A 26,258-nucleotide genomic window follows, 5' to 3' on the forward strand; every position below is an offset into this window, starting at 1 on the left:
GCAATATGTATATTGTATGATAATAGAAAATAATGTGGCAATATGTATATTGTATGATAATAGAAAATAATGTGGCAATATGTATATTGTATGATAATAAAAAATAATGTGGCAATATGTATATTGTATGATAATAGAAAATAATATTGCAATATGTATATTGTATGATAATAAAAAATAATGTGGCAATATGTATATTGTATGATAATAAAAAATAATGTGGCAATATGTATATTGTATGATAATAAAAAATAATGTGGCAATATGTATATTGTATGATAATAAAAAATAATGTGGCAATATGTATATTGTATGATAATACAAAATAATGTGGCAATATGTATATTGTATGATAATACAAAATATGTGGCAATATGTATATTGTATGATAATAAAAAATAATGTGGCAATATGTATATTGTATGATAATAGAAAAATAATGTGGCAATATGTATATTGTATGATAATAAAAAATAATGTGGCAATATGTATATTGTATGATAATAAAAAATAATGTGGCAATATGTATATTGTATGATAATAGAAAATAATGTGGCAATATGTATATTGTATGATAATAGAAAATAATGTGGCAATATGTATATTGTATGATAATAGAAAAATAATGTGGCAGTATGTATATTGTATGATAATAAAAAATAATATTGCAATATGTATATTGTATGATAATAGAAAATAATGTTGCAATATGTATATTGTATGATAATAGAAATAATGTTGCAATATGTATATTGTATGATAATAGAAAATAATGTGGCAATATGTATATTGTATGATAATAGAAAATAATGTGGCAATATGTATATTGTATGATAATAGAAAATAATGTGGCAATATGTATATTGTATGATAATAGAAATAATGTGGCAATATGTATATTGTATGATAATAAAAAATAATGTGGCAATATGTATATTGTATGATAATAGAAAATAATGTGGCAATATGTATATTGTATGATAATAAAAAATAATGTGGCAATATGTATATTGTATGATAATAGAAAATAATGTGGCAATATGTATATTGTATGATAATAAAAAAATAATGTGGCAATATGTATATTGTATGATAATAAAAAATAATGTGGCAATATGTATATTGTATGATAATAGAAAATAATGTGGCAATATGTATATTGTATGATAATAAAAAATAATGTGGCAATATGTATATTGTATGATAATAAAAAATAATGTGGCAATATGTATATTGTATGATAATAAAAAATAATGTGGCAATATGTATATTGTATGATAATAAAAAATAATGTGGCAATATGTATATTGTATGATAATAAAAAATAATGTGGCAATATGTATATTGTATGATAATAAAAAATAATGTGGCAATATGTATATTGTATGATAATAAAAAATAATGTGGCAATATGTATATTGTATGATAATAGAAAATAATGTGGCAATATGTATATTGTATGATAATACAAAATAATGTGGCAATATGTATATTGTATGATAATAAAAAATAATGTGGCAATATGTATATTGTATGATAATAGAAAATAATGTGGCAATATGTATATTGTATGATAATAAAAATAATGTGGCAATATGTATATTGTATGATAATAAAAAATAATGTGGCAATATGTATATTGTATGATAATAGAAAATAATGTGGCAATATGTATATTGTATGATAATAAAAAATAATGTGGCAATATGTATATTGTATGATAATAGAAAATAATGTGGCAATATGTATATTGTATGATAATAAAAAATAATGTGGCAATATGTATATTGTATGATAATAAAAAATAATGTGGCAATATGTATATTGTATGATAATAGAAAATAATGTGGCAATATGTATATTGTATGATATAGAAAATAATGGGGCAATATGTATATTGTATGATAATAAAAAATAATGTGGCAATATGTATATTGTATGATAATAGAAAATAATGTGGCAATATGTATATTGTATGATAATAAAAAATAATGTGGCAATATGTATATTGTATGATAATAGAAAATAATGTGGCAATATGTATATTGTATGATAATAGAAAATAATGTGGCAATATGTATATTGTATGATAATAAAAATAATGTGGCAATATGTATATTGTATGATAATAAAAAATAATGTGGCAATATGTATATTGTATGATAATAGAAAATAATGTGGCAATATGTATATTGTATGATAATAGAAAATAATGTGGCAATATGTATATTGTATGATAATAGAAAATAATGTGGCAGTATGTATATTGTATGATAATAAAAAATAATATTGCAATATGTATATTGTATGATAATAGAAAATAATGTTGCAATATGTATATTGTATGATAATAGAAAATAATGTTGCAATATGTATATTGTATGATAATAGAAAATAATGTGGCAATATGTATATTGTATGATAATAGAAAATAATGTGGCAATATGTATATTGTATGATAATAGAAAATAATGTGGCAATATGTATATTGTATGATAATAGAAAATAATGTGGCAATATGTATATTGTATGATAATAAAAAATAATGTGCCAATATGTATATTGTATGATAATAGAAAATAATGTGGCAATATGTATATTGTATGATAATAGAAAATAATGTGGCAATATGTATATTGTATGATAATAGAAAATAATGTGGCAATATGTATATTGTATGATAATAGAAAATAATGTGGCAATATGTATATTGTAAGATAATAGAAAATAATGTTGCAATATGTATATTGTATGATAATAGAAAATAATGTGGCAATATGTATATTGTATGATAATAAAAAATAATGTTGCAATATGTATATTGTATGATAATAGAAAATAATGTTGCAATATGTATATTGTATGATAATAGAAAATAATGTGGCAATATGTATATTGTATGATAATAGAAAATAATGTGGCAATATGTATATTGTATGATAATAGAAAATAATGTGGCAATATGTATATTGTATGATAATAGAAAATAATGTTGCAATATGTATATTGTATGATAATAGAAAATAATGTGGCAATATGTATATTGTATGATAATAGAAAATAATGTTGCAATATGTATATTGTATGATAATAGAAAATAATGTGGCAATATGTATATTGTATGATAATAGAAAATAATGTGGCAATATGTATATTGTATGATAATAAAAAATAATGTGGCAATATGTATATTGTATGATAATAGAAAATAATGTGGCAATATGTATATTGTATGATAATAGAAAATAATGTGGCAATATGTATATTGTATGATAATAGAAAATAATGTGGCAATATGTATATTGTATGATAATAGAAAATAATGTTGCAATATGTATATTGTATGATAATAGAAAATAATGTTGCAATATGTATATTGTATGATAATAGAAAATAATGTGGCAATATGTATATTGTATGATAATAGAAAATAATGTGGCAATATGTATATTGTATGATAATAGAAAATAATGTGGCAATATGTATATTGTATGATAATAGAAAATAATGTTGCAATATGTATATTGTATGATAATACAAAATAATGTGGCAATATGTATATTGTATGATAATAGAAAATAATGTTGCAATATGTATATTGTATGATAATAGAAAATAATGTGGCAATATGTATATTGTATGATAATAGAAAATAATGTGGCAATATGTATATTGTATGATAATAGAAAATAATGTTGCAATATGTATATTGTATGATAATAAAAAATAATGTTTCAATATGTATATTGTATGATAATAGAAAATAATGTTGCAATATGTATATTGTATGATAATAAAAAATAATGTTGCAATATGTATATTGTATGACAATAGAAAAAAAATGTGGTAATATGTATATTGTATGATAATAGAAAATAATGTGGAAATATGTATATTGTATGATAATAGAAAATAATGTTGCAATATGTATATTGTATGATATTTGAAAATAATGTTGCAATATGTATATTGTATGATAATAGAAAATAATGTGGCAATATGTATATTGTATGATAATAGAAAATAATGTGGCAATATGTATATTGTATGATAATAGAAAATAATGTGCCAATATGTATATTGTATGATAATAGAAAATAATCTTGCAATATGTATATTGTATGATAATAGAAAATAATGTGGCAATATGTATATTGTATGATAATAGAAAATAATGTTGCAATATGTATATTGTATGATAATAGAAAATAATGTGGCAATATGTATATTGTATGATAATAGAAAATAATGTGGCAATATGTATATTGTATGATAATAGAAAATAATGTTGCAATATGTATATTGTATGATAATAAAAAATAATGTTTCAATATGTATATTGTATGATAATAGAAAATAATGTGGCAATATGTATATTGTATGATAATAAAAAATAATGTTGCAATATGTATATTGTATGATAATAGAAAATAATGTGGCAATATGTATATTGTATGATAATAGAAAATAATGTTGCAATATGTATATTGTAAGATAATAGAAAATAATGTTGCAATATGTATATTGTAAGATAATAGATAATAATGTGGCAATATGTATATTGTATGATAATAGAAAATAATGTTGCAATATGTATATTGTATGATAATAGAAAATAATGTGGCAATATGTATATTGTATGATAATAGAAAATAATGTTGCAATATGTATATTGAATGATAATAGAAAATAATGTTGCAATATGTATATTGTATGATAATAGAAAATAATGTGGCAATATGTATATTGTATGATAATAGAAAATAATGTGGCCATAGGTATATTGTATGATAATAGAAAATAATGTTGCAATATGTATATTGTAAGATAATAGAAAATAATGTTGCAATATGTATATTGTAAGATAATAGATAATAATGTGGCAATATGTATATTGTATGATAATAGAAAATAATGTTGCAATATGTATATTGTATGATAATAGAAAATAATGTGGCAACATGTATATTGTATGATAATAGAAAATAATGTTGCAATATGTATATTGTATGATAATAGAAAATAATGTGGCAGTATGTATATTGTAAGATAATAGAAAATAATGTTGCAATATGTATATTGTATGATAATAGAAAATTATGTGGCAACATGTATATTGTATGATAATAGAAAATAATGTTGCAATATGTATATTGTATGATAATAGAAAATAATGTGGCAATATGTATATTGTATAAAGTATTGTGTTGCAGGCTAAGACAAGGCTAAACACTAAAAACAAAATATACAAATACATAAATTATTATACATTAATGTGATTAAAAATCACAAATATAAGCATTTGTTTCTATTAAAAACAAATATTTACTTTCAAAATGCTTATTTGATATTGCAAATGAATCTTGAAAAAATTTAAACATGTACGTTTTGTAGTGATTTTTAATCAAATATTTTTACTTCTGCCAGTGGTAGAGGTATTGTTTTCACTTATGATTTTTATTTTTTTTTTTTATTACCGTTTTATCTGTTTGGTTACATGTTTCAGATGTTGGACCATGTTTACGACCTAACAGCCTCTTCAGACCTTACAGAAGTGGTTGTTAGTATTAGAAAGAAGTGTTTTAGAAGAAATACGAAAAAAAAAAAAAGGGTGGTGAGGTAAGAGATAATAAGGTGGGAGGGAGACGGGTATTGACAATATTTCCGTTTTGAGGGTTAAGATACATTAGATTGTATTGTGTGTGTGGGTAGCAGATTCAGGTAGGCGTGGGTGGAGATATATGGATAGGGGGAGGAGGAGAGGATGGTAAAGAAAAGAAAAAGGGAGGGGTAAGGAGATGAGGGTAAGGAGAGGAGGAGGGGGAGAAGTTTCAATTTTTGGGTTTTAAATTTTAACTGCCTTTTGCTTAAGGTATATTAAATAGATGAGAGAGAGAGAGAGCAAGAGGGAAAGAGAGGGAGAGCAAGAGGGAAAGAGAGGGAGAGCGAGAGGGAAAGAGAGGGAGAGCGAGAGGGAAAGGGTTAGTGCAGATGTCATGTCTTTTGACAGGTACAGGGTTCATTTAAAATTTTCGTAGTCGCTATACGTCAACTTGTCTATTTCAGTTTACAGTAGGTTGTTTTTTTTATAATACATATGTTAACGCACATGCAAATATGCATACATACACATACAGACACATACGCACACACACACGCACACACACATATATATATAAACAATGTATATGCAGACATACATGGATCCATATGCAGACATACATACACACAACTCTTATGCACATATATACATACATGTATGTTTGCATATACATTGTTTATATATCTGTATGTGTCTGTATATGGATGTGTAGAAATGTACATATATATGTATATGTATTTATGCGTATTTGTGCGTGCGTTAACGTATGTATTATAAAAAAAAAACCACTGTAAACTGAAATGGACAAGTTGACATATAGAAATGAACCCTGTACCTGTCAAAAGACATGACATCTACACTAATCCTTTCCCTCTCTCTCTCTCGATCTCCCTCTCTCTCTCATCTACTTAATATACCTTACGGAACAAGCAAAAGGCAGTTAAAATTTAAAACCTAAAAATTGAAACGCCCCCTCCTTTCCTTACCCCCTCTCTTTTTCTTTTTTTTACCATCCTATCTCCACCTCCCCCTCCCTATATCCATATATATCCACCCACACCTACCTGAATCTACTACCCCCACACACACAATACAATCTAATGTATCTTAACCCTCAAAACTGAAATATTGTCAATATCCGCCTCCCCCCCCCTTATTATATCTTACCTCCTTTTTTTTTTCTAAAACACTTCTTTTCCTAATACTAACAACCATTTCTGTAAGGTCTGATTAGGCTGTTAGATCGTAAATATGGTCCAACATCTGAAACATATGTAATCAAATAGATAAAACGGTAATAAAAAAATAAAATGTATTTGCTCTGCAATTGTATTGAGCACACTCTTCAGGTTTTTACTAATTACCACTTTTACCAAATATATATACTATGCATATTTCTAACAGATTACACACAAACTAATGCATTGCATTTTGCAAAATTTGATGAAATAATAACACATATGAAACAAAAGAAGCAATTAAATGTTTGTAAAAAGTAAAATGATACAAATTCCAATTACAATACAAAAGGCCTCTTTTCAATCACAAGGTTAGGGACATCTTTGTGAAAAGGAAACAGTTAAGAACCGTGCGGTACCTAAACCCTAATCTCTTTTAAATTGGCACTGTTTAAGCCCAGTAATTGGAAAAAATATAATCAGAAAAAGACTGCTGTTATTTTTGCATTTTCATTCTCCTAAACTAGTTGCAAAACAAGGCTGAACAGTTTAATTCATCCATAACTGAAGAGTGGATGTGTGAATCATACATTTCCCAAGGGTGAATGTGATGCAGTAACTCTGACAAAACTTGAACACGGCACGCCAAGATCACAGTTCCTGCCTGGAACCATTACACCATGCCACATTCATACAACTGTAGCAAGTTGTAAATAATTAAGTGTGAAATTCTCTTCAATTGTAACTTGCAATATCATGTTTGTTTTTTAGTTATTTTGATAAAATTTTACCATTTCTTTTCATAAAGTACAGCACACAAAAAGGAAGAAAAACTTTTTGGGAATTCTGAATCCTCACAAAACTGACACTAATTATCTTATATGTATGGTTGAGCACAGCAGTAAGAGAAATTGCCACATACCATTAACAATAATGTAAAGTTGTTCATACAAATGAATTGAGTACTCTTTGGCAGTTGATAGTGTTTATATAAACATTAAGATTTCACTTCCTCATAGCTTGCTGCTCATGATCTAACAGAATCGCCCACTGTTAAAAAACAAAAGTTCCAATCGAAGCTTGAAGTTTTGTCTCATCACAATAAAAAGTTGTGATACAATGACCAGCCTGTCTATGAATGACACTATATAAATAATTTCATAATATGCCAGTAAAAATAAAATTTTATTAATGAAAATCTACAAACGAGTTCAAATATGAAAATATAAAATTCTAGTAAAGAGAACAAATTAGACATATAAAAGTCATTTTCTTCTTATTATTAAGCCCAAATTGTTTTGCATAATTCAATAAAGAGAAAGAAATAGTTACCTCAACTGGCATAGTGTCTCCTATAACAAAGTATTTATCTATTCGTATATCAGGATCTTTATCCAACTGAAAAGAAAAAAGGTATAACTTATTTCATCAATGATTTTAATCGCTCAAAATATTAGACAAGATTTTGCACAAAATTTTGTATATCTATGTGAACACTTGCTTCTCACCTGTACATAATAATTTTTATAAAAATACATAGAATTGTTTTTTTTTTATTTGCTATGATTTGAATATTTATTGAAAACAAAAATAAATTAGTTCCAGCCAAAGAGAAGAAAATAAGATTTGATTTTATGCAAACATAATAAAATAACAGTTAGTCAGGTTTTTGCTATTAGACTTACATAGACTTTAAGCTAACAAATAAATATTTGCTTTTGAGTAGACAATACCTAAGATAAACTGTTTCTCAGTTAATTCATTCAAGTATTTTACTTGCATGAATATCGAATTATTCAAAGGACTTTTACCACATTAAAAATAATAAATTATCACAAATGCATGACATGGATCTTCAAAGATTTTATCTTCCAGCCTGGAATATGCTTAAAAACGCAATTCATTCTAGAATTTACCAGTATCGAAAATGAATACATTAATTCAGTATCCATTGCTTTGGATTTTACAACTGTTCTTGTATCCTCGTTCATTCAACTATCATTTCAAATTTAATGTTCAATTTATGTGTTAATAAGTAAAATTTATTCCAGCTCTATTTTGATAACATTTTCTATGATGAGATGAGCCATGCATTGAAAATTCATGGATTAAGGAAAAAAAATTATTTGTACTCTTTTGTCAAGCAATAAATTTTGTTGTAATTCTACATAATTTAATTGAAAATTTGCATTTATATTATTGCTCTACCTCTCTTGTATATTGAGCTTTCTTTATCTGCTTGGGAGTGTCTTATAAATATTGATACTAATATTTATTTGGAATTAAAGTTTACAGTATTATACACTCTGTAATCTAACAGCATTTCAGTATTTCATTTAATATATACATATAAATATAAAACCATAACTTCATTCTATAATCTCACAATACAAATACACACAATATATATACACACACACACAAAATATAATGCATACAAACTCAACTCCCCAAAACAAAATAATGGAACAATGGTTCCTATTTGCAACAATTTGACAAAACGATAAACAGGAAAATACGAAAATTAGAAAAAAAATCAAAAAGATAATAATCAGAGATACTCCATGCTTTTAATAATATCTAAATGAAAAGATGCTGCGACACACACACACAAAAGCAAACTACTCTTGCTATTATTTCAGAATAAATATAGCAGTGGTGATACTCAAGAGCATATTATAAAGCAGCTTTTAAGCTTGACAGTTCTTTGTACAGAATGTTATGAATACAATACTCATATCTGATAATATCATTTCAGTTTGGGTAAAGAAAGGATAGTTAATGAGAGAGATGGTGTTGGAGTGGCAACTATGAAGTTGAACATAATGTTTAATGCTTACATGAAATGAAGATTTTCTCCACTCATATAAGATCAAGAACTTACCGCCAAGGTAACTTATGCTTTATGAAAGCCAAGAAACTCTTTGAACAGATTGAACACCCAATCAAATTGGAAATACTTTGGTTGTTCTCAGACAAGAATTTCTACTAGAATCAGATTACATGAATTAAACAAGAGGTTCACACCAAACGAAGATCAAATTCCCTTGAACTGCAACGGTTCTTGGCTATGTTGTCAGTAAAGGACATATCATGCCAACATACAAAAATGGTCTCCGACTCAATTTAGATGGTTATATTCAGTTGTTGTCATATGGTAGGTGAAGAAGATAGCTGCAGAAAGGCTATACATTTGGCAGCAGAACTCTTTGTCCCACATTGGGAGAAATTCCAGACATGGCTCTCTCAGAACTCCCACAATCTCAGCATCTAATTGTAACCTTATGAACTATTATGTCGGACACACGTGAGAAAGACATATCGCCTGCAGCATCAAGGACAAACTGATTTCCAAGATAAAACTGTTATTTAAGCATCTCTCTTTAAAACAAAACAAAAAATAAATTTTATTATTTGAACTAAAACTTCTGCTGATATTTTAATGATATTGTAACAGCAAATAGATAAGTTTTTAAAACAGAACAATTTTTAAATAGATTTAAAAAAAAAAATACAAACCACATTTGGCTTGGCATGATGTTGATAATGCATATGACTCCACCATGATGGCGATGCACCCTACAAAAATTGATACAAAAATAAATCTGTAAAGAGTAACCACATTAATGGTTTTCGATATTTAATATAGAATTAGTTATTCGTTGTTTAAAGTTTTCAATTTTAGCAAGAAAAACATTTGCAAAAATGTAATAATTATTCTGTGTAATAATTTTGAACATTTGTGATTCTCAGATGACCATTCATTAGAGAGTTGACACAAAATTAGTTAAACATTAACTACTCTTAATAGACTTATTATTTTTTTGTTTATCATATTAAAAAAGAAGGAAAATCTTAAGATAACATTACACCAATGTTTTCAGTGAAAGACTTTTTTAATGTTTTTTTTATTTGAATATCATTTTTATGTTTCTGTTAAAGGGTTACAAGGAAAAGAGAACACTGGAATAGGATAAAACAGAACATATAAAAGTGTAAGCTGGTTCATCCACTGTGGGAGGTTTCTTACATCTTAGAATCTCTGACTATTTGGAGCAACTATCCACCGCTATCAAGTAGTCAAAATTTCTAGTCATCTTGCAAAGCATCCTGGACCATGGTTGTTCAGATTTGGGCCAGATTTTGTGAGTAATGAAGGGTCCCTTTACTGCTAAGGCACATCCTTTACATATTTTAAGCATATTGATGGTATCTTGGTCCATGGAGGACAAGTAAACAAAACTTCACATCATAGTGCTGGGATGGCCTATGTGGAAATTTTTAAGTATACCCTTTTACAAAGTTTTAGAGTTAATGATTTTCACTATTAAGCAAGACGTTGTTGCAGAATGGATAGATGTCTGAAGTAAAATCCCTTGTGCTAATTTCTGCTTAGTATTTTTGATAAATTCACCATCCACTGCTTCTGTCTTTATTTCTTGAAAGGTCACCAGTAATTCCCAGATTGTGCTGCATATCATCGTTTTAATTTCATTATTTATGCACAATGCAGTGATTATGGTGTCCATTGAATTAACCTAGACAGTCCATCTGTATGCGCAATTTGTTTTGAAGATAGGAATTCTAATTTGAAGTTGTAGTTCAATAAAATAGTCCCTGTTGGCAGTAAACGTGGGTAATCTCTTTTTTAGACCAAGAAAAAAAAAGGTTAAAACAGGCTTGTGGTCCATTTAAAGTGTAAAATGTTTACCATGCAAAGAAATTTTGAGACTGCATAGATAATGCAGAAATCCTCTTTTCTATCTGTGAGTAGGGTTTTTTATGTTGGAAGCAGTGTTCTGGATACAGATTTTTTAAAACTATCTGGTATCTTATGTACTTTTGGAAATTTTATTTCTTTTCCCTATTAGGCAGTGCTGGGGGTGGGGTGGGGAAGTCAGCATTTGCCCTTAGATTATGCATTGTATTACTTGCTTTAATTGTCTTGTATTAATTTTGGTAATGACTCCAAAATTCTGTTATTAGCAAGAATGCACTTATACCATATTGGCTAGCATTGCTAGCAACTATGGTATCTAGTTCCAAGTTGAAATGTGTGAGGAAAAGATTTGACATTAGAATTTTTTAATTTCCTAAAACGTTTATCCCTTTTCAAAAGCTGGTTTACTGCTGCACACAGTTTGTGCATTTTTGGGATAAAGCTCTGATAATAATTAATGACACGTAAAAAACTTTACAGTTGAGTAGTATTTCCAAGTGCCGGTATGTCCCTTATAGCTCTGTAAGGATCTAGATGTCTACCATTCTTATCTATTATGTGTCCTAAACATTTGATGTTTTGTAAGAAGAGTTTGCACTTGTTTTCTTTGATTTGAAACTAAACTCTTGTATTCCTCTAAATACTATGTAGATATGGTCTTTATGTTGTTCCATTTCTTGCTGCCTATAATAACATCATCAAGATATGTGATGGCAAAGTCAAGGCCACCTAGCATAGTGTCCATGACCTGTTGAAAGATGGCAGGGTGATCTTGATCCTAAATGCTCATCTTTCATATCTGTAAAGGCCTCGATGGGTATTAATACAGAGTAATTTAGCACTCATTTTCGACTGCGATTTGGAGATTTTCGAGAAAAACTTATCACTGTTTAGTTTTGTTAAGACAAAACTCTGGACTTGTTAGATGGTAATGAAGTCCTCTAATGATGCATTCAAACCGGTCAAAAAATCTGCAGTAACACAGATTTCCCCCATCTCTTTTTCAGATGGTGCAAGCAGCCCATTGACTGTATTCTATTTTCACTTTCAAAGCTAGAAAGCTCCTGGTTGATTTTTTCTAAGGATACAAATGGTACGATATGTTTTCTTTTGGATAGTAGTTAAATATTTTTCTTTAACCTTAGTTCTGTGGCCATTTTTATACATTTCCCCAGACTAGATGCGAACACATCTATGAATTCTTTTTAAGTCTGAAATCAAATTCTCTGTTTCTGATCAAAATGATTCTGCCTTTCTGCAGAACATGGGTATTGGTAGATTCCATAAGTTGAATTTATGTATTCAGTTTGAATCTAGTAAATTTGCGGAATTCTTTTGTACATAAACTTTTAATTTTTTAGTTTTCCCCAGCAATGTAACATCGGTTAGAAATTCTTCCTCAAAGTTGATTTGTATGTCATTAATGGCCGTCATCATTTTGTGAGATCTCAACATTGTGAGTCTATTCAATTTTTTCCATGTATTTAAATTTAGTATTGATAGGTTTGAGCCTGAATCTAATTGTAATTTCTTTGTCAAAATTTGTTAAACTTTCTTCATAGTTTTTAATGGTTTTCATTAGGTGCACCAAACTTTTAATCCTATTTTTATTCCTGCAATGGGAACTTTTGTGTCCCTTTTTTTTTTTTTTTTTTTTTTTACATACCAAACATTTTTGTTAGACAGATATGGGCATTGAGCAATGTCTGACCCAATACATACCTTCACATCAGTTACAAGAAAAAGAAATTTTTTGGGAAAATTCTTCTGCAGATAAGTGTAATAATTTCTCCTATCCTGGGTTTTATTTGTTATGTGTGTTTTAGATCATTTGACTACCTTTTTTGTATGCAACATGTCAGATTTGATGTCTTTAGAATTTTTTTTACTGATTTCTATCTTCTGACAGTCTTCTGTTTGTAAAGTTAAACTTGGTTCATTTTCTAATTTTATTAGAACACATTTTCTGATTTCTGCATTTCGACCCAATGCAAGTCTCTCTGCAAGCACTAGACATTTACAATTGTCCACATTGAGATCTTATAATTCAAACAGTAATTAGTTTCCCAGTAGTTTGCACTAAATAAAAAAAATAGTTGTACTTACAGTTTAGTTTCCCCTTGAGAACAAAATAGTTGTCTTTTTTTTGTTTTTACAGATTCCAAGAAAAAGAATTCAGTTACCTTGGTCACTACCTCAAGATTTTTTCAAAAAGTCTTTGTAAAAGATTTTTCCTGTTTTTAAAGTTTTCTTTTTTTTTTGAGTCTTTCTATATCTTGATTACATTGTTTTTCTTTCTTTCTAAGTTTAAAAAAAAATTATGAAGTTTAGAAGTTTTAAACTTCCAACATTAAACTTCATAATTCTTTTAAACTTAGTGATTTTTTCACCTTATATATAATGTTGTTAATAGGTTAATACAAAATTCCTCATCATCAAACTGTTATACCATACACAGAATGAAATAAATACATTTGAATATAATGTTAGGAAATAAATTACATATCTTTATTCTGGCTCTTCAATAAATACAATTTATAGTTCGTTTTATGTTTAGTTCATTATTGTATGAAGAATGTTATCACACTACAACATTCCATATGAGTTCAAATTTTATTCAACTACACATTAAGACATATTTGAGCTAATTTATACATGTACAAACTAGTTAAGGTTTTGTCTTAAAACCTATACTTTAAAACTTAAAAATTTAGAAAATACCTGAAGAATATTGAAAAGAAATGTTTTTATATTATTAAACTATTTTTTAACAAATAAAAGTATTGAAGAGGAGAGCGAATGTTAAAAGGTAAATAAACAGAGAAATAATGAAAGAGAAAATAGAAAAAAATTGACAGTTGTAAAAATGTTAAAATCTTACTTTAATGAAACCCATTGTAAAAAAATGCAAGAAATGGTCCCATTTTGAAAATTTAAACACTGACAAATGGCCAAAGTCATGTTGTATCCATCCAGTTTGAGCCTGAAACAGAAACAAATGCACTCAAAAGAAAATAATATAAATATGCAAAATAAAAAAAACGAAAATGTTTATCCTTTCTACATAAATCAACACAAATTTATTTCATTGTGGAATTCAAGGTTATAATGGCACTCTGCAACAATTTTAATAACTGAAGTTGTTTATTTAGGGATTTAGGAAAAAATTACACAAAATACCAACTCTGGAAAATAATTTAATCTGCGTAATTATCTCTCAAGTTTTACTTTCCTTTTTATACCTTTTATAATATATATCTATATATATAAAGTAGTAGCATTTGTGTGTGTGTGTGTCTGTGTGTACAACTCCCAATGACCAAAGAAATATAAAGGCCATATGTGTGTACATCTCTCCTGGTCAAGAAACATTAATGCCCATGATAGGATACTTCTGTCAACGGAGATATTACATTATACGTAATTTCTATATATAGCATTCTTCAAACCACATCTACATTGATTGAAGTAGGGTCATTAGTATATCACATTAAATTAAATCTATTTAAATAATTAGCTTGATGATATTACTTATTCGACATAATAGCTTTGTTTTAACTGTACTAATTAAATTTTTTTTAATTATTTAGTTTATTTAAATTTCAATTTATATTTGATTTAACTTATTTTATCCGAAATCTGTAATCGTTTCATTTTCAAACCAGAAACGAAAGGGGAAATAACTGTGAGAGTTTAATTGAAAAATTTTTTTAAATTATTAAATAATAGATTTGTTTTCATTTCGAAATATTTTTCTAAGCTGAATTATTATTTTTAATTCGGACAAAATTTTTTTTCGCTTATTCTTAATTTTTAAGTAACCTTTTTTATATGTTAGAGAAAAAGGTAAATATGAAGAATCACCCCACCCTCGAAAATTCCTTTAAATTTACCACTTTTATAGATTTTCAGGAGCACTGAAAACGAAAATAACGTTTAAAATTACGGCAAACGAGTAGTTTCCAAGATATGAAAAAAAATGTTAGTTTCAAAAAGTGGGGGATCATTTTTCTATAATAATTTAATGTAAAATGAGCACCCACTTTGTGGGCACCATTTGGGGGGGGGGGGCTTCCTTTCCACCCTAGGACAATCTTTTAAAATTACCACTAACGTTAAAAATTCCAGCAAGTAGTTTATAGGCTATGAAGAAATGCACATTTGCTGTAATTTTAAACGTTATTTTCATGTTTAGCACCCCCCAAAACCTATGAAAGTGGTAATTTTAAAGGAATTTTCGAGGGTGTCCTTATTTACTTGCATCCCCACGAGAGCAGAGTTAGTCAGACACAGGGCCAATTTTCCATGTGAGCAAAATCCATCATCCTTTTCTTTTTTTTTTTATAAAATTTAATCGGTGTTGCCCAAGATTTATTATAATAATTATACCATAGCAAGTGTGTTTAATTGCCTGCAAAACAGATTTTCTTTATAATTTATTTAATATCCTAAATCAAAAATAGTCAATTTTTATAACGTGACCCAGCGTCGTTTAACCCCTAAAAAAAAAATAAAGACCTGCTTTTTGGGGGCCTATTATGTTTAAGCAGTCTTTATAAATAATATGAAAGAAGAAATTAAAAAAAAAAAAAAATTAACATTTTATTGTGGGGGATAACTTTTCTATATAAATTTTACGTAAAATGGGTACCCACTTTTTGGCCCAAAAGCATTCAACCAGTCATGTCATCTCTATCATTTTTTCAAATTTGGCGATCGAGGGGTGGGGGGAGAAGCGAAACATGACAAATACAATTTTTTTGTTTTCTTTGTGGTGAGGGAGGGCGGGAATTACATTTGAAACATAAAATAATTTGATTAATTTTTATGAGATTATTCTGTACTTTCACCTAACAATTTTATAAACAGAACGAACCCCAACATATGACAAATTCATTGGGGGGGGGGGGTTACATGGTGAAAATTTTCATTTAATTGTTTTTGGAATTAATTTTTGGTAGATCTTTTTTTTCTTTTTTTTTTGTGATCGCACGGGCATTCGCTGCTATTTTTATTGAAACAAAAGTTGTAATGATATATTTTCAATTATTTTTTTAGGTGGAGGGTCTTTCCAGTGCTCAATATCCAGAGAATAGTTTTTTCTCTTTGTAGCCCTTCTGCCAAAATATCTGGTGGAGAGGGTATCACATACTTCTCCTTTTTTGGGGGCAATTACATTTACATGTTTTCATCCGTTCTTTTATTTTTGTTGAGGGGTATCCACGTTGCCCATGATGAAAATGATTAGTATACAGGGGTGTTTCAAACGGAACTTCATGCGAACCCAAGCAACCATGCTAGTATGTATATATAAAAGGAGCTGACCAACATGTTCCCCTGATCTATCCTTATGGTATTTCTTTTCTGTGTGATGAACTGCTTAGCCGAATTCTTGGAATTCACTCAAAGTCAAAATAGTAAAAGTAGGAAAGTAATAAGAATGATGTTTTCATTCTGTCTTTTGTATTATCTTGCCAATCATTATTGATATTCTTCCCTTTCAAGTTTCTTTTCACTATCTAATAATCATAATCTATGGCACATATGCCAGTAATAGTACATTACACAATTACAAATGATGTAATGAACCCTAGAAATAAAAGAAAACCATATCTGCTTATACAAAAAACAAAAATTTTATTAAGATTAATTCTAGTCTAAAATGTAACAATTATTGTGCAAACCTATTAATACGTATAACAAAAACTTAGCGCATTTTTTCCATAATAAAAAAAAATCAATGGGTCTTGAATTCACTAAGTTCACTTTGTATCAATTTGGAATTTTTTTAAATCGAAGTTGCTCACGACGAGGCATGAAACCAGAAATGCATTTTGTTTTTTCTTCTGAAAATTTGAATCCATTTTCTATAGCTATATGAATTTATCATTAGTTGGAATTTGCGTTCAGCTGTTGGTATACTTAGTTTTTTTGGACTGAAAGTATGTTGTTCATCTGTACTTGAAAGTATCATTAAAAAAGCTGCTGACAAATCCTGGCATTCTGCTTTTAAGTCCTAGTTTGTGCAGGTTTCTTTTGATACTGTACTTTCAAGTAGTGTTACATGTTACATACTTTATCGATGTCAAAAAAAATGCGATTAGGTGTTCTTCCTTGGCAAATGGCTCCCTTATACTTGTTTCAAGTCTTCTTGTTGTAAGTAAAACAAATACTGTATACACTTTAAATAAGGTTTTTATTAGCACAAAAGAATGATGCATCAGGTCCAACGTCAACACTATAAAGTAACATGGAGGACACTACTGGAGTAGTATACAGAGTTAGCGCTTCGTCAGGGAGAATGCTATTGGGAAGTTTCGTATCCATACGAAACACAATACAACATTCTCCCCGCCATTAAATTAGAAAGTTTCTGCCGTGGGTGGAAAGTTCATTCAAGTATTAGTGTATGAAGGTGGGTTGATCACAACCAATGCAAGGAATGTAGTTTAATAGTTCAGGTTCGCAATGTTAAAACTCACTAATTCAGCCAGCACAAGGAGTGCAATTTAATAGTTCTGATGCGCAAAATAAATTTAATCAAGATTCACTAAACTCTAGAATCACAAATTCAAATTATTTGCTGGTCTTCTACTACGTTCTGACCATCGCAAAACAGGTGGTTCTACTGGCAGGGGTGAATTTTCCTTGCTGATCTGCTGGTGTATCATTCCAGTTTTCCGAGTCATGTGGGTGATCGGTGAATTGGAAGTTTTTTAACGGGGCCAAGTCACATGTAGATACAGTCATCTGCCTACCCTTGTTAGATCGGACAAAGGCATAATGGGGGTTAGCATCTAGAAGTTCAATCTTATCAACCAGAGGTTCATATTTAGTTAACCGGTTGTGTCTCTGCATTAAAATAAAACCAGATTCGGTCATCCAAGACGGTACCGCTATCCCGGACACTGATCTTCTTGGGTGTTTAAACAGGCGCTCATGAGGTGTCTCATTTGTGGCTGTGGATATTAAAGACCGAATGGAATGGAGGGAGTCTACTAAAACTTCTTCCCAGTGTTCAGTCCGCAAACCTTTGTCTTCCAATGCTAATGAAATAGTTTTCCACACTGTTCCATTCATTCGTTCCACTTGACCATTCCCCTGTGTGTGATATGGAGTGCTGTAGCTGGTGGAGATCACTTTGCCGTGCATATAATACTTGTACTCAGCATTCAACAACTCCTGTTATGTGAATGAACTTGGCTGGGCATGCCAAATATAGAAAAGATATGGGAGCAAGATTGCAGTACACTCTGGGTACTTGTGTTTTTGCAAGGGTATACAAATGGGAAGCGGCTGTATTCATCAACTAATTTAAAGTCGAGGTTCAACCTCTCGAAAGGTTGAGTTGATTTGATTAAATGCCCATCAACAGGACGGAAAAATCTTGGTTTGCACTTGTTGCAAACAATACAGTCTTTGTCATCTGTTGAATATCCTCAAGAGAGTAAGGGAGGTGTCTACTCCTTATGAAGACCATCATCCTTGTAATCCCAGGATGGCACAAGGATGGATGCAAATTGAGGAGGTTGTTGCTACTATTCACAGTAGCGCAAGAAGCACATGTCAATGCGTCAGCTACAAGATTATTCTCACCAGGGCGATAGATAATGTCGAAATTGAAGCATGAAAGCTCAAACGGAGCAATTCATCGTTTTTTATTCGACTATGGTGATTTTGGTCGTAAACAAATTTTACTGATTTCTGATCAGTAATAAGTTTGAAGTGCTTCCCCAAGAGGTAATTTTGGTTGAGGACTCCAGAAAGAGCACAGTCAGAGGCATCAGTCTCCAACTCAAGGGGAGCATTATCAACGAGAATGCTCCCCTTGAGTTGGAGACTATCGTTTTTATTACAGCTGATTCAATATCTAGCTTTAGACTGTCAAATGCATTTCGAGCTTCCTGATTAAAGGGAAATAAATTGGTCTTAATAAGAGGCTGAATCTTATCAGAATACCTATGGATCCACTTTGAATAATACGAGAAAAACCCCAGGGACCACTTGAGTGATTTGCCGTCAGTTGGATAAGGGAGTTCTTTTAAAGGCTTCAATCTCTCGGGGTCGGGTTTAATTTGACCGTTGGGGCCAATGATATAACCCATGGAGCTCAGTTCATTCACAGAAAACACACACTTTTCTTTATTGTACATAATTTTCCGTTTTTCTGCTACATTTAAATTTCGCCAGATTCTCATCGTGTTACTCCTGATCCTTTCCACAGATGAAAATATTGTCCAGGTATCCAAAGGTGCCATGTAAGTCCTCAGAACTAATAATTTCATTGATAATTCGCTGAAAACAAGCAACTCCGTTTGTAACCCCAAAGGGTATTTGGGTGAACTGATACAAACCGGAGTTAGCTTCAAAAGCAGTGAAGGATTTGTCATTCTCATTGATGGGGATCTGATGATACGCATTTTTCAGGTCGATTGTGCTGAATACATTATACTGAGCAACCTTATTCACTACGTCATCCAGCCGGAGCAGGGAGTAGGCGTCAAGGCTTGTGCACTTATTCACAGTCTCAGAATAATCAATAACCATTCTCTTTTTCTGATTATCGGATTTAATCACGACCACTTGTGCCCTCGAGGGGGAGTTTGAGGTTTCGATAATCCCCTACTTTAAAAGGCGCTTAACTTCCGAGTCAATGAACTTGCTATCACTTGAGCTATAACATCTAGACTTTGTGGCAACCGGTTTGCAGTTCTTATTTATATTAGCAAAATGTTCAGGCGGTTCCACCGAAGCCACAGCGAGTGCACAAATTTCAATAGGAGTTGAACTCCCACCATACTTGAAGGTAACGCTTTCATGTTTACTTTGAAAATCCAGTCCGAGAATCACATCACAACAAAGGTTATTTAAAACTGACAGTTTCAGGTTGGGATACATACGTTTGTTAAAAAGTATGTTAGGAAAACAAGCACCTACCACTTTGGATGAAAGGTCAGATGATGCCATCGAAACTCTCAAGTCTGAATCTGTTATTTTTAAATCCAGATCCTCAGCTACTTAGGTATGAATAAAGCTGTCAGAGCTACCACTGTCCATTAGTGCTCTTAATGGCCGACCCAAAATGTGGATTTCTACGGTGGATCTCTGTAGGGACGATGAAACTGCCGAACTCGAACTTATAGAGGCTAAGGTTGGATAAAGGACCGAGGTAGAAGTTGATTGAGTAGTATTTGATTTGCAGCATTTTGCAAAATGCCCGATCCGTTTACATCGATGACAAACACTCGATTTTGCTGGACATCATGATTTTGGGTGTTTATAAATTTCACAGTTCCAACATTTAATTTCTGATTTAGCAGCACTTAGATTTATTTGATTAGAACCCAAGTCCGATGTCTCTTCCTTCCCAAGTGCTGCAACGGTTGGTTCCCGGTATTGTGCTGGTGAATACGATTCCATATTCTTCATTGCATTGTCCAGCGCTCAGGCCTGGTCAAACATAGTGTCCAGGTCGAGCGTTTTATTTTCCAACAAACGCTGGCAAATGATATGGGACTGAATTCCAGCAATAAAGGCATCCCGAATCAATTAATTAGCGTATATCGCCGCGCTGACATCCCTAAAATTGCAGTCCTTGCTAAGGACTCGTAAGTCACAAAGATACTCGTCCAGACTTTCTCCCGGTTGCTGATGCCTCGTGGCGAGTAGGTGCCGTGTGTATATCTCGTTTTTTGGTTTGATAAAGAGTTTCTCCAGTTTGAGACAGGCTTCTTCATAATTTCCGCAATCACTGACATATTCGAAAATATCCGGTGAAATAAAATTTATCAGGACTGACAACTTGTTGAGATTTTCCTGGGGTAGTGCCGCTAAAAATATTTGAACGTAGAAAGCCAGTGCTTAAATTCTTGCTCGGCATTAGATGAATTAGGGTTTACGTCCAATCGAGAAGGCCTCAGGGCACGATCCATTTTTAAAATCTTTTATTTCTTTTTTTACCCTTTTGTGCTAATAAAATTGTTGTAAGTAAAACAAATACTGTATACCCTTTAAATAAGGTTTTTATTAGCACAAAAGAACGATACGTCGGGCCCAACGTCAACATTATAAAGTAAAATGGCAGACACTACTGGAGTAGTATACAGAGCTAGCGCTTCGTCAGGGAGAGTGCTATTGGAAAGTTTTGTATCCATACGAAACACAATACAACACTTCTTAAGTGGTCAATGGGGCTTCTTTTCCTGAAACCGGACTGATGTTCTGTAATCAGGTTTTTGTTTTTCGAAGAACCAAGTTAATCTTTCGTTAACCATTCTTCCATTGAAGGCAATGGGTCAGTAGTTTATTGGATCATTTTTTAGTTTGGGTATTGAGATCACTATAGCCTGCTTCCAGTTTTTTGGGATACTGTTATTTATCTATATTTCATTATATATTTATAGTAGGTCATCCAGAGATGGGGGTGGTATTTTTTTTTAAGAAATTGATAATAGATTTTATCAGAGTCAACTGCTGTATCATGAGATTTGTGTATTGCTTCTTTTAATTTTGTACTATTGAATGGTTGGTTATAGTTTTCTTCATTTTTTTATTTGAAGTTAATTTTTTTCTTTTCTTTGTTTTGTTTTATAATTCGAAATTATTTAATTTTGTTTTTTTGATAAATTTATAGAAAATTGTTCTGCTAGTTTGTTTGCAATGTTTTCGTTGTTGGTGATCTTCATGTTGTTGCATATTAGGTGTTTGGGTTCTTGTTCTTCCCTGATATTTTCCTGCCCATCTCCCAGACATTTTTGGTTTTAGTGTTTTTATTTATTTTTGATACATAGTTTTTCCATGTGTTCCATCTTAATTCTTTGATAGTTTTCTGTGTTTATGCTCTGCTGTTTTTGTATATGTCCAAAATTTTTTTTTTTTTTTTGGGGGGGGGGGGTGAATTGTCTTAAATTAGCATGCCTTATTCTTATAGCTTTTTGCATTCTTTATTGAACCAGGGTTTGTTATATTTTGAGGAAGTAGAGCTTTTTGGTATGTCCTCTTCTGCAATGGAAAGTAGTGTATTGCTGAAATAGGTAATATGTTCCGAGTTAGTATTTACTTTGGGTATTAATCTATGTTGGCATGCGTTTTGGAATGATTTTGTTGTTGTTCTTTTACTGCCCCATAGTTGGTTAACTATTAAAGTCGCCCACCAAAAAAGAAAAAAAAAGGTTTTGGTAGTTATTGGATTAGATCATTCAGTTCTATTCCATCTATTGTTTCATTTGGTAGTATATAAAGTGAGCAAAGGATTATTGCTTTGTGTAGTGTTGTGGTTACTGCGACGGCTTGCATGTTTGTTTTTAAGTTTACTGCACCGTATGGAATATTATTATTTATGAGTAATGATAATCCACTAGTGGCTGTTTGATGTTTTGTTTATGTAGTTGTATATTGAGTAGTTTTATATTAATTCTGTCATTTTTTTAAAGTGATTCTTTGTTTCCAGATGCGCTAGGGATTTGTAGAGATTCTATTTTTGTTTCTTTTGATGCTATTGCTTTTTTCTGTTTTGATTTGATTGATCTTTGTTTTGGTTTATTTCAGGTAGGTGTTCATGGTTATGTGATTGTAGGTTTTATTTTGGTTATTAATTTTTGTCAATCATTTGGGCCCAGTTTCATTAATTTTTCAATGAGTATATCATATTTATCACTTTTTTCTGTGATTTCTTTTTTTGGGTAATTTGTGCATAACTTTTATCTCCTATATATCTATCTACAATTTTCCTTGCTTCAGGGAATGAAATGTTTTGTTTTTGTTTTCCCATTATAATTTCTTTTTCTTTTTATCTATATATCGCAGGTCCTTGCATAGGATAGGTGGTACAACATTTGCATCTGTTTGTGCATTCATTTGTGTTATGGTCAGGTTTTTTTAGCACATCTACCACACGTTGGTCGGTTGTAACATACATCCTCATGATGCCCAAATTTCTGGCATTTTAGAGAGTTTGATATAAATAGTTCTACTTTTTCAATTGAATAACCAATTCTTATTTCTTTTGGGGCTTTTGGTGTAATAAAGGTAATGGCGTAGGTGTTTGTTAGTATAATGTTTCCATTCTTTTTAAAGGATAATTTTTTTTTATGTCAATTAAGCCTTGGGATTTTAGTACTATTTTTATTTCGTCAATTGAACAACTGAATAGTTCTTTGTTTCGAATTGATGTATTCAGTTTTCCATGCGGATAGATTTTAATATTTTGTCATGGAATTTTTCCATTTTTAGTAGAACATCAGCATATCTTTTTTTTTCTACTTCCACTTGAATGTCCCATTTCGTAAATTTTTAACTGCTTTGGGTGTTATTTTTGTAGAAATTATCCTTTGTATTAAAAGTGAAGATAGTTTTCTCAATGGGATGTTATTTACTGTTTCCAGAATAATGAATCTTGGGAAGTTTTCCCTATTTTCATTGTCCAAATCAAACTTTGTGTGAGGTCCGTTGGTTATTTTGTTCCTATGAATGTTTTTATTTTTTTTCAATTTCATCGCCCATGCTCTCCATCTGCCGTGGAATTCAAATTTAATAGGGAATACAAGGAGGGAAACCCATCAGTCCTTGTAGGAAAGAGATACAGGGGTGGTATACTTATACGAGCACTTGTTCTCCCGTCTTGTTTTGCTACAAAGAAAATAATAAGTCAGGGGAGTACAACAATGTCATATACCCATTTCTTCAAACCAATTGACCCTAGAGTCACCGCCTTCTAATTCAGTAGTTAGGGGAATATTTTTTTGTGATACTTGTGTGTTTATGCGGATGTTGATTTTGTCTTCTGAATTAGGGCTTGACATGACTAGCTAATTGATCAGATCGGGCCTCTCCGACTGCCCATCTAGCCCAGGTAAGGGCCAAAGTGGTGTGTTGCAGGGTCATGTCCTCTTTGTACCTAGGTTAAGGTCTAGATCCCGTCCCAAAACATCACAGGTCACTACCCACGGCCAACAAGTGGCCCCATTGAGGGACTTTTACTCTCTGTAGGGGGGTAGTCAGCATATTCTGATACCTTACTGACTGGGTCAGAAAAGGTGGGGGTAAAAGAAAGAAAAGGGGGATGGGGGGGGGGGTTGTAAAACGTGATTAAGCTTTGCAAAGAGATAAAGTGACAAAAACTTTGATGTATGGTGCATTTGAATCCGGAAGTCAGACAAGTATTGCACAGAACAAGAGATGCTTATTGACGTTAATCTTGAAAAGACTAAGGCTGTGCGTAGAAGGAAAACAATGAGCAGAAAGAGAGTTCCACAACTTTGCAGTGATGTATTAAATTGAGGTATTAAAACATTGAATTGATGGGAGTCTCTAGACTAACAAGTCAAATGAGCTGAAACAAAGCAGGGAACAGATCAGACAATTCTGAGAAACACAGGCCATAATAGTATTTGTAGAAATAACTAAGACTAGCAACATCTGTGAAAGAACGGTTGCAGTGAAGATGAAATGGAGGGGGCAATAAAATTACAGATATGTTTTTGCAATTTATCAAGAACCTTCAAATGGGACACAGATTCATCAGTCCAAATATGACAACAATGCTCCATACATGGTCTGATAGATTTGCCGAGATAGAGAATAGTTTGAGGTGTAAGAAAGTGTTTAGAGTGATAGAGAGAACCAAGTAATAGATTTAACATATGAAATCCAAGAAAAAAAGACCAAAAAGTTTTAGAGTTCATTTCTTATCGAGAGCAGAGCCATCCATAAGAACTTCAGGAAGAAAAGAGACTGCGATTGAAAAATAATAGCTGAATCTTAACAGGATTAAGTGAAACAAGCCATTTGTTACCCTAATCCATAACTGAACCCAGATCAACTTCTAGATTAACTGCATATTTCACATGATCCGAAAAAGCTGAGAAAGAAACAATACCAGAATAGAGGGTGGTGTCATCAGTATAAATGTTTATTTTGTGAATAATTTTCCCAGGAAGGTCATTTATATAGAGAAGAAATAGTGTTGGACCTAGAATAGAGCCCTGAGGAACACCGGAATTGATAGGGAAAAAAAAAGATGAAGATACTCCATCATGAGTTACTCACAAGCTTTGTTCAGAAAGAAAAGACCTAACAATGTCAAGAACTTTACCACCAATACTATAACTTTGAAGTTTGTGTGGAAAACTAAGATGCTACCCTCTGTCGAATGCCTTCAAAATGATGACCCTACCCTTGTTTGAATCATTCATAATCCAAGAGATGTGTTCAGTTAAAACAGTTAATAGATCAGCTATTGGATGAAAACCACGAAAGAGACCTAGATTTTCCAGAAAATGAACAAGCCTGCTGTTGACACACCTTTTAAAATCTTTGCTAATAATAGAAAAGACTAACAGGACAATATTTAGTTGGGCCAGACAGATTACCAGCATTTTTAAAGATAGAGACAACAGAGGACTTCTTCCAACAAGGAAAACAGGACCGATACAAACAGAGATTGAATAATTTCTAGAGGATAGAAGATAGTTCAGATGTACACTATTTGAGAACAGCAAGAATCAAATCAGGATCAGAAGCATTCCTTTCTATGAGGTGTCTGAGATAAATTAGACATTTTCTGGAAATGAAAGTCATACATTGGTCAGTATAGTATTCACAATTTACAAAATTTAAAAAGCATCTCTTAGAGGATCTTTTGCTAAATATAACTCAATCAAAGAAGGTGCTGTAAGCTTTCACAATGGCCTACACAGTGTCTTTGGAGAAACACCTGAATACCAGTTTGATTCTAGCAATCATCTTGTCTTTGATTTTG

The 26,258-nt window shown here is 30.9% G+C and overlaps 1 protein-coding gene across 1 annotated transcript in view; it reads right to left on the reverse strand.

Annotated features, from left to right (window-relative positions):
- Positions 1 to 26,258, reverse strand: part of LOC145286035 (acyl-CoA 6-desaturase-like) — a 150,572-nt gene that overhangs the window by 25,675 nt on the left and 98,639 nt on the right. Inside the window, exons 5-7 of the mRNA XM_080134659.1 lie at positions 14,382 to 14,483; positions 10,300 to 10,359; positions 8,113 to 8,178 (exon numbers count right to left, since the gene is read on the reverse strand). Of these exons, the coding sequence (XP_079990785.1) occupies positions 8,113 to 8,178; positions 10,300 to 10,359; positions 14,382 to 14,483 (228 nt within the window). The remainder of the gene's footprint in view (positions 1 to 8,112; positions 8,179 to 10,299; positions 10,360 to 14,381; positions 14,484 to 26,258) is intronic.

Source organism: Euprymna scolopes, chromosome 10 (genome assembly GCF_053919585.1).
Source record: "Euprymna scolopes isolate OS-2025 chromosome 10, ASM5391958v1, whole genome shotgun sequence".
Taxonomy (NCBI): domain Eukaryota; kingdom Metazoa; phylum Mollusca; class Cephalopoda; order Sepiida; family Sepiolidae; genus Euprymna; species Euprymna scolopes.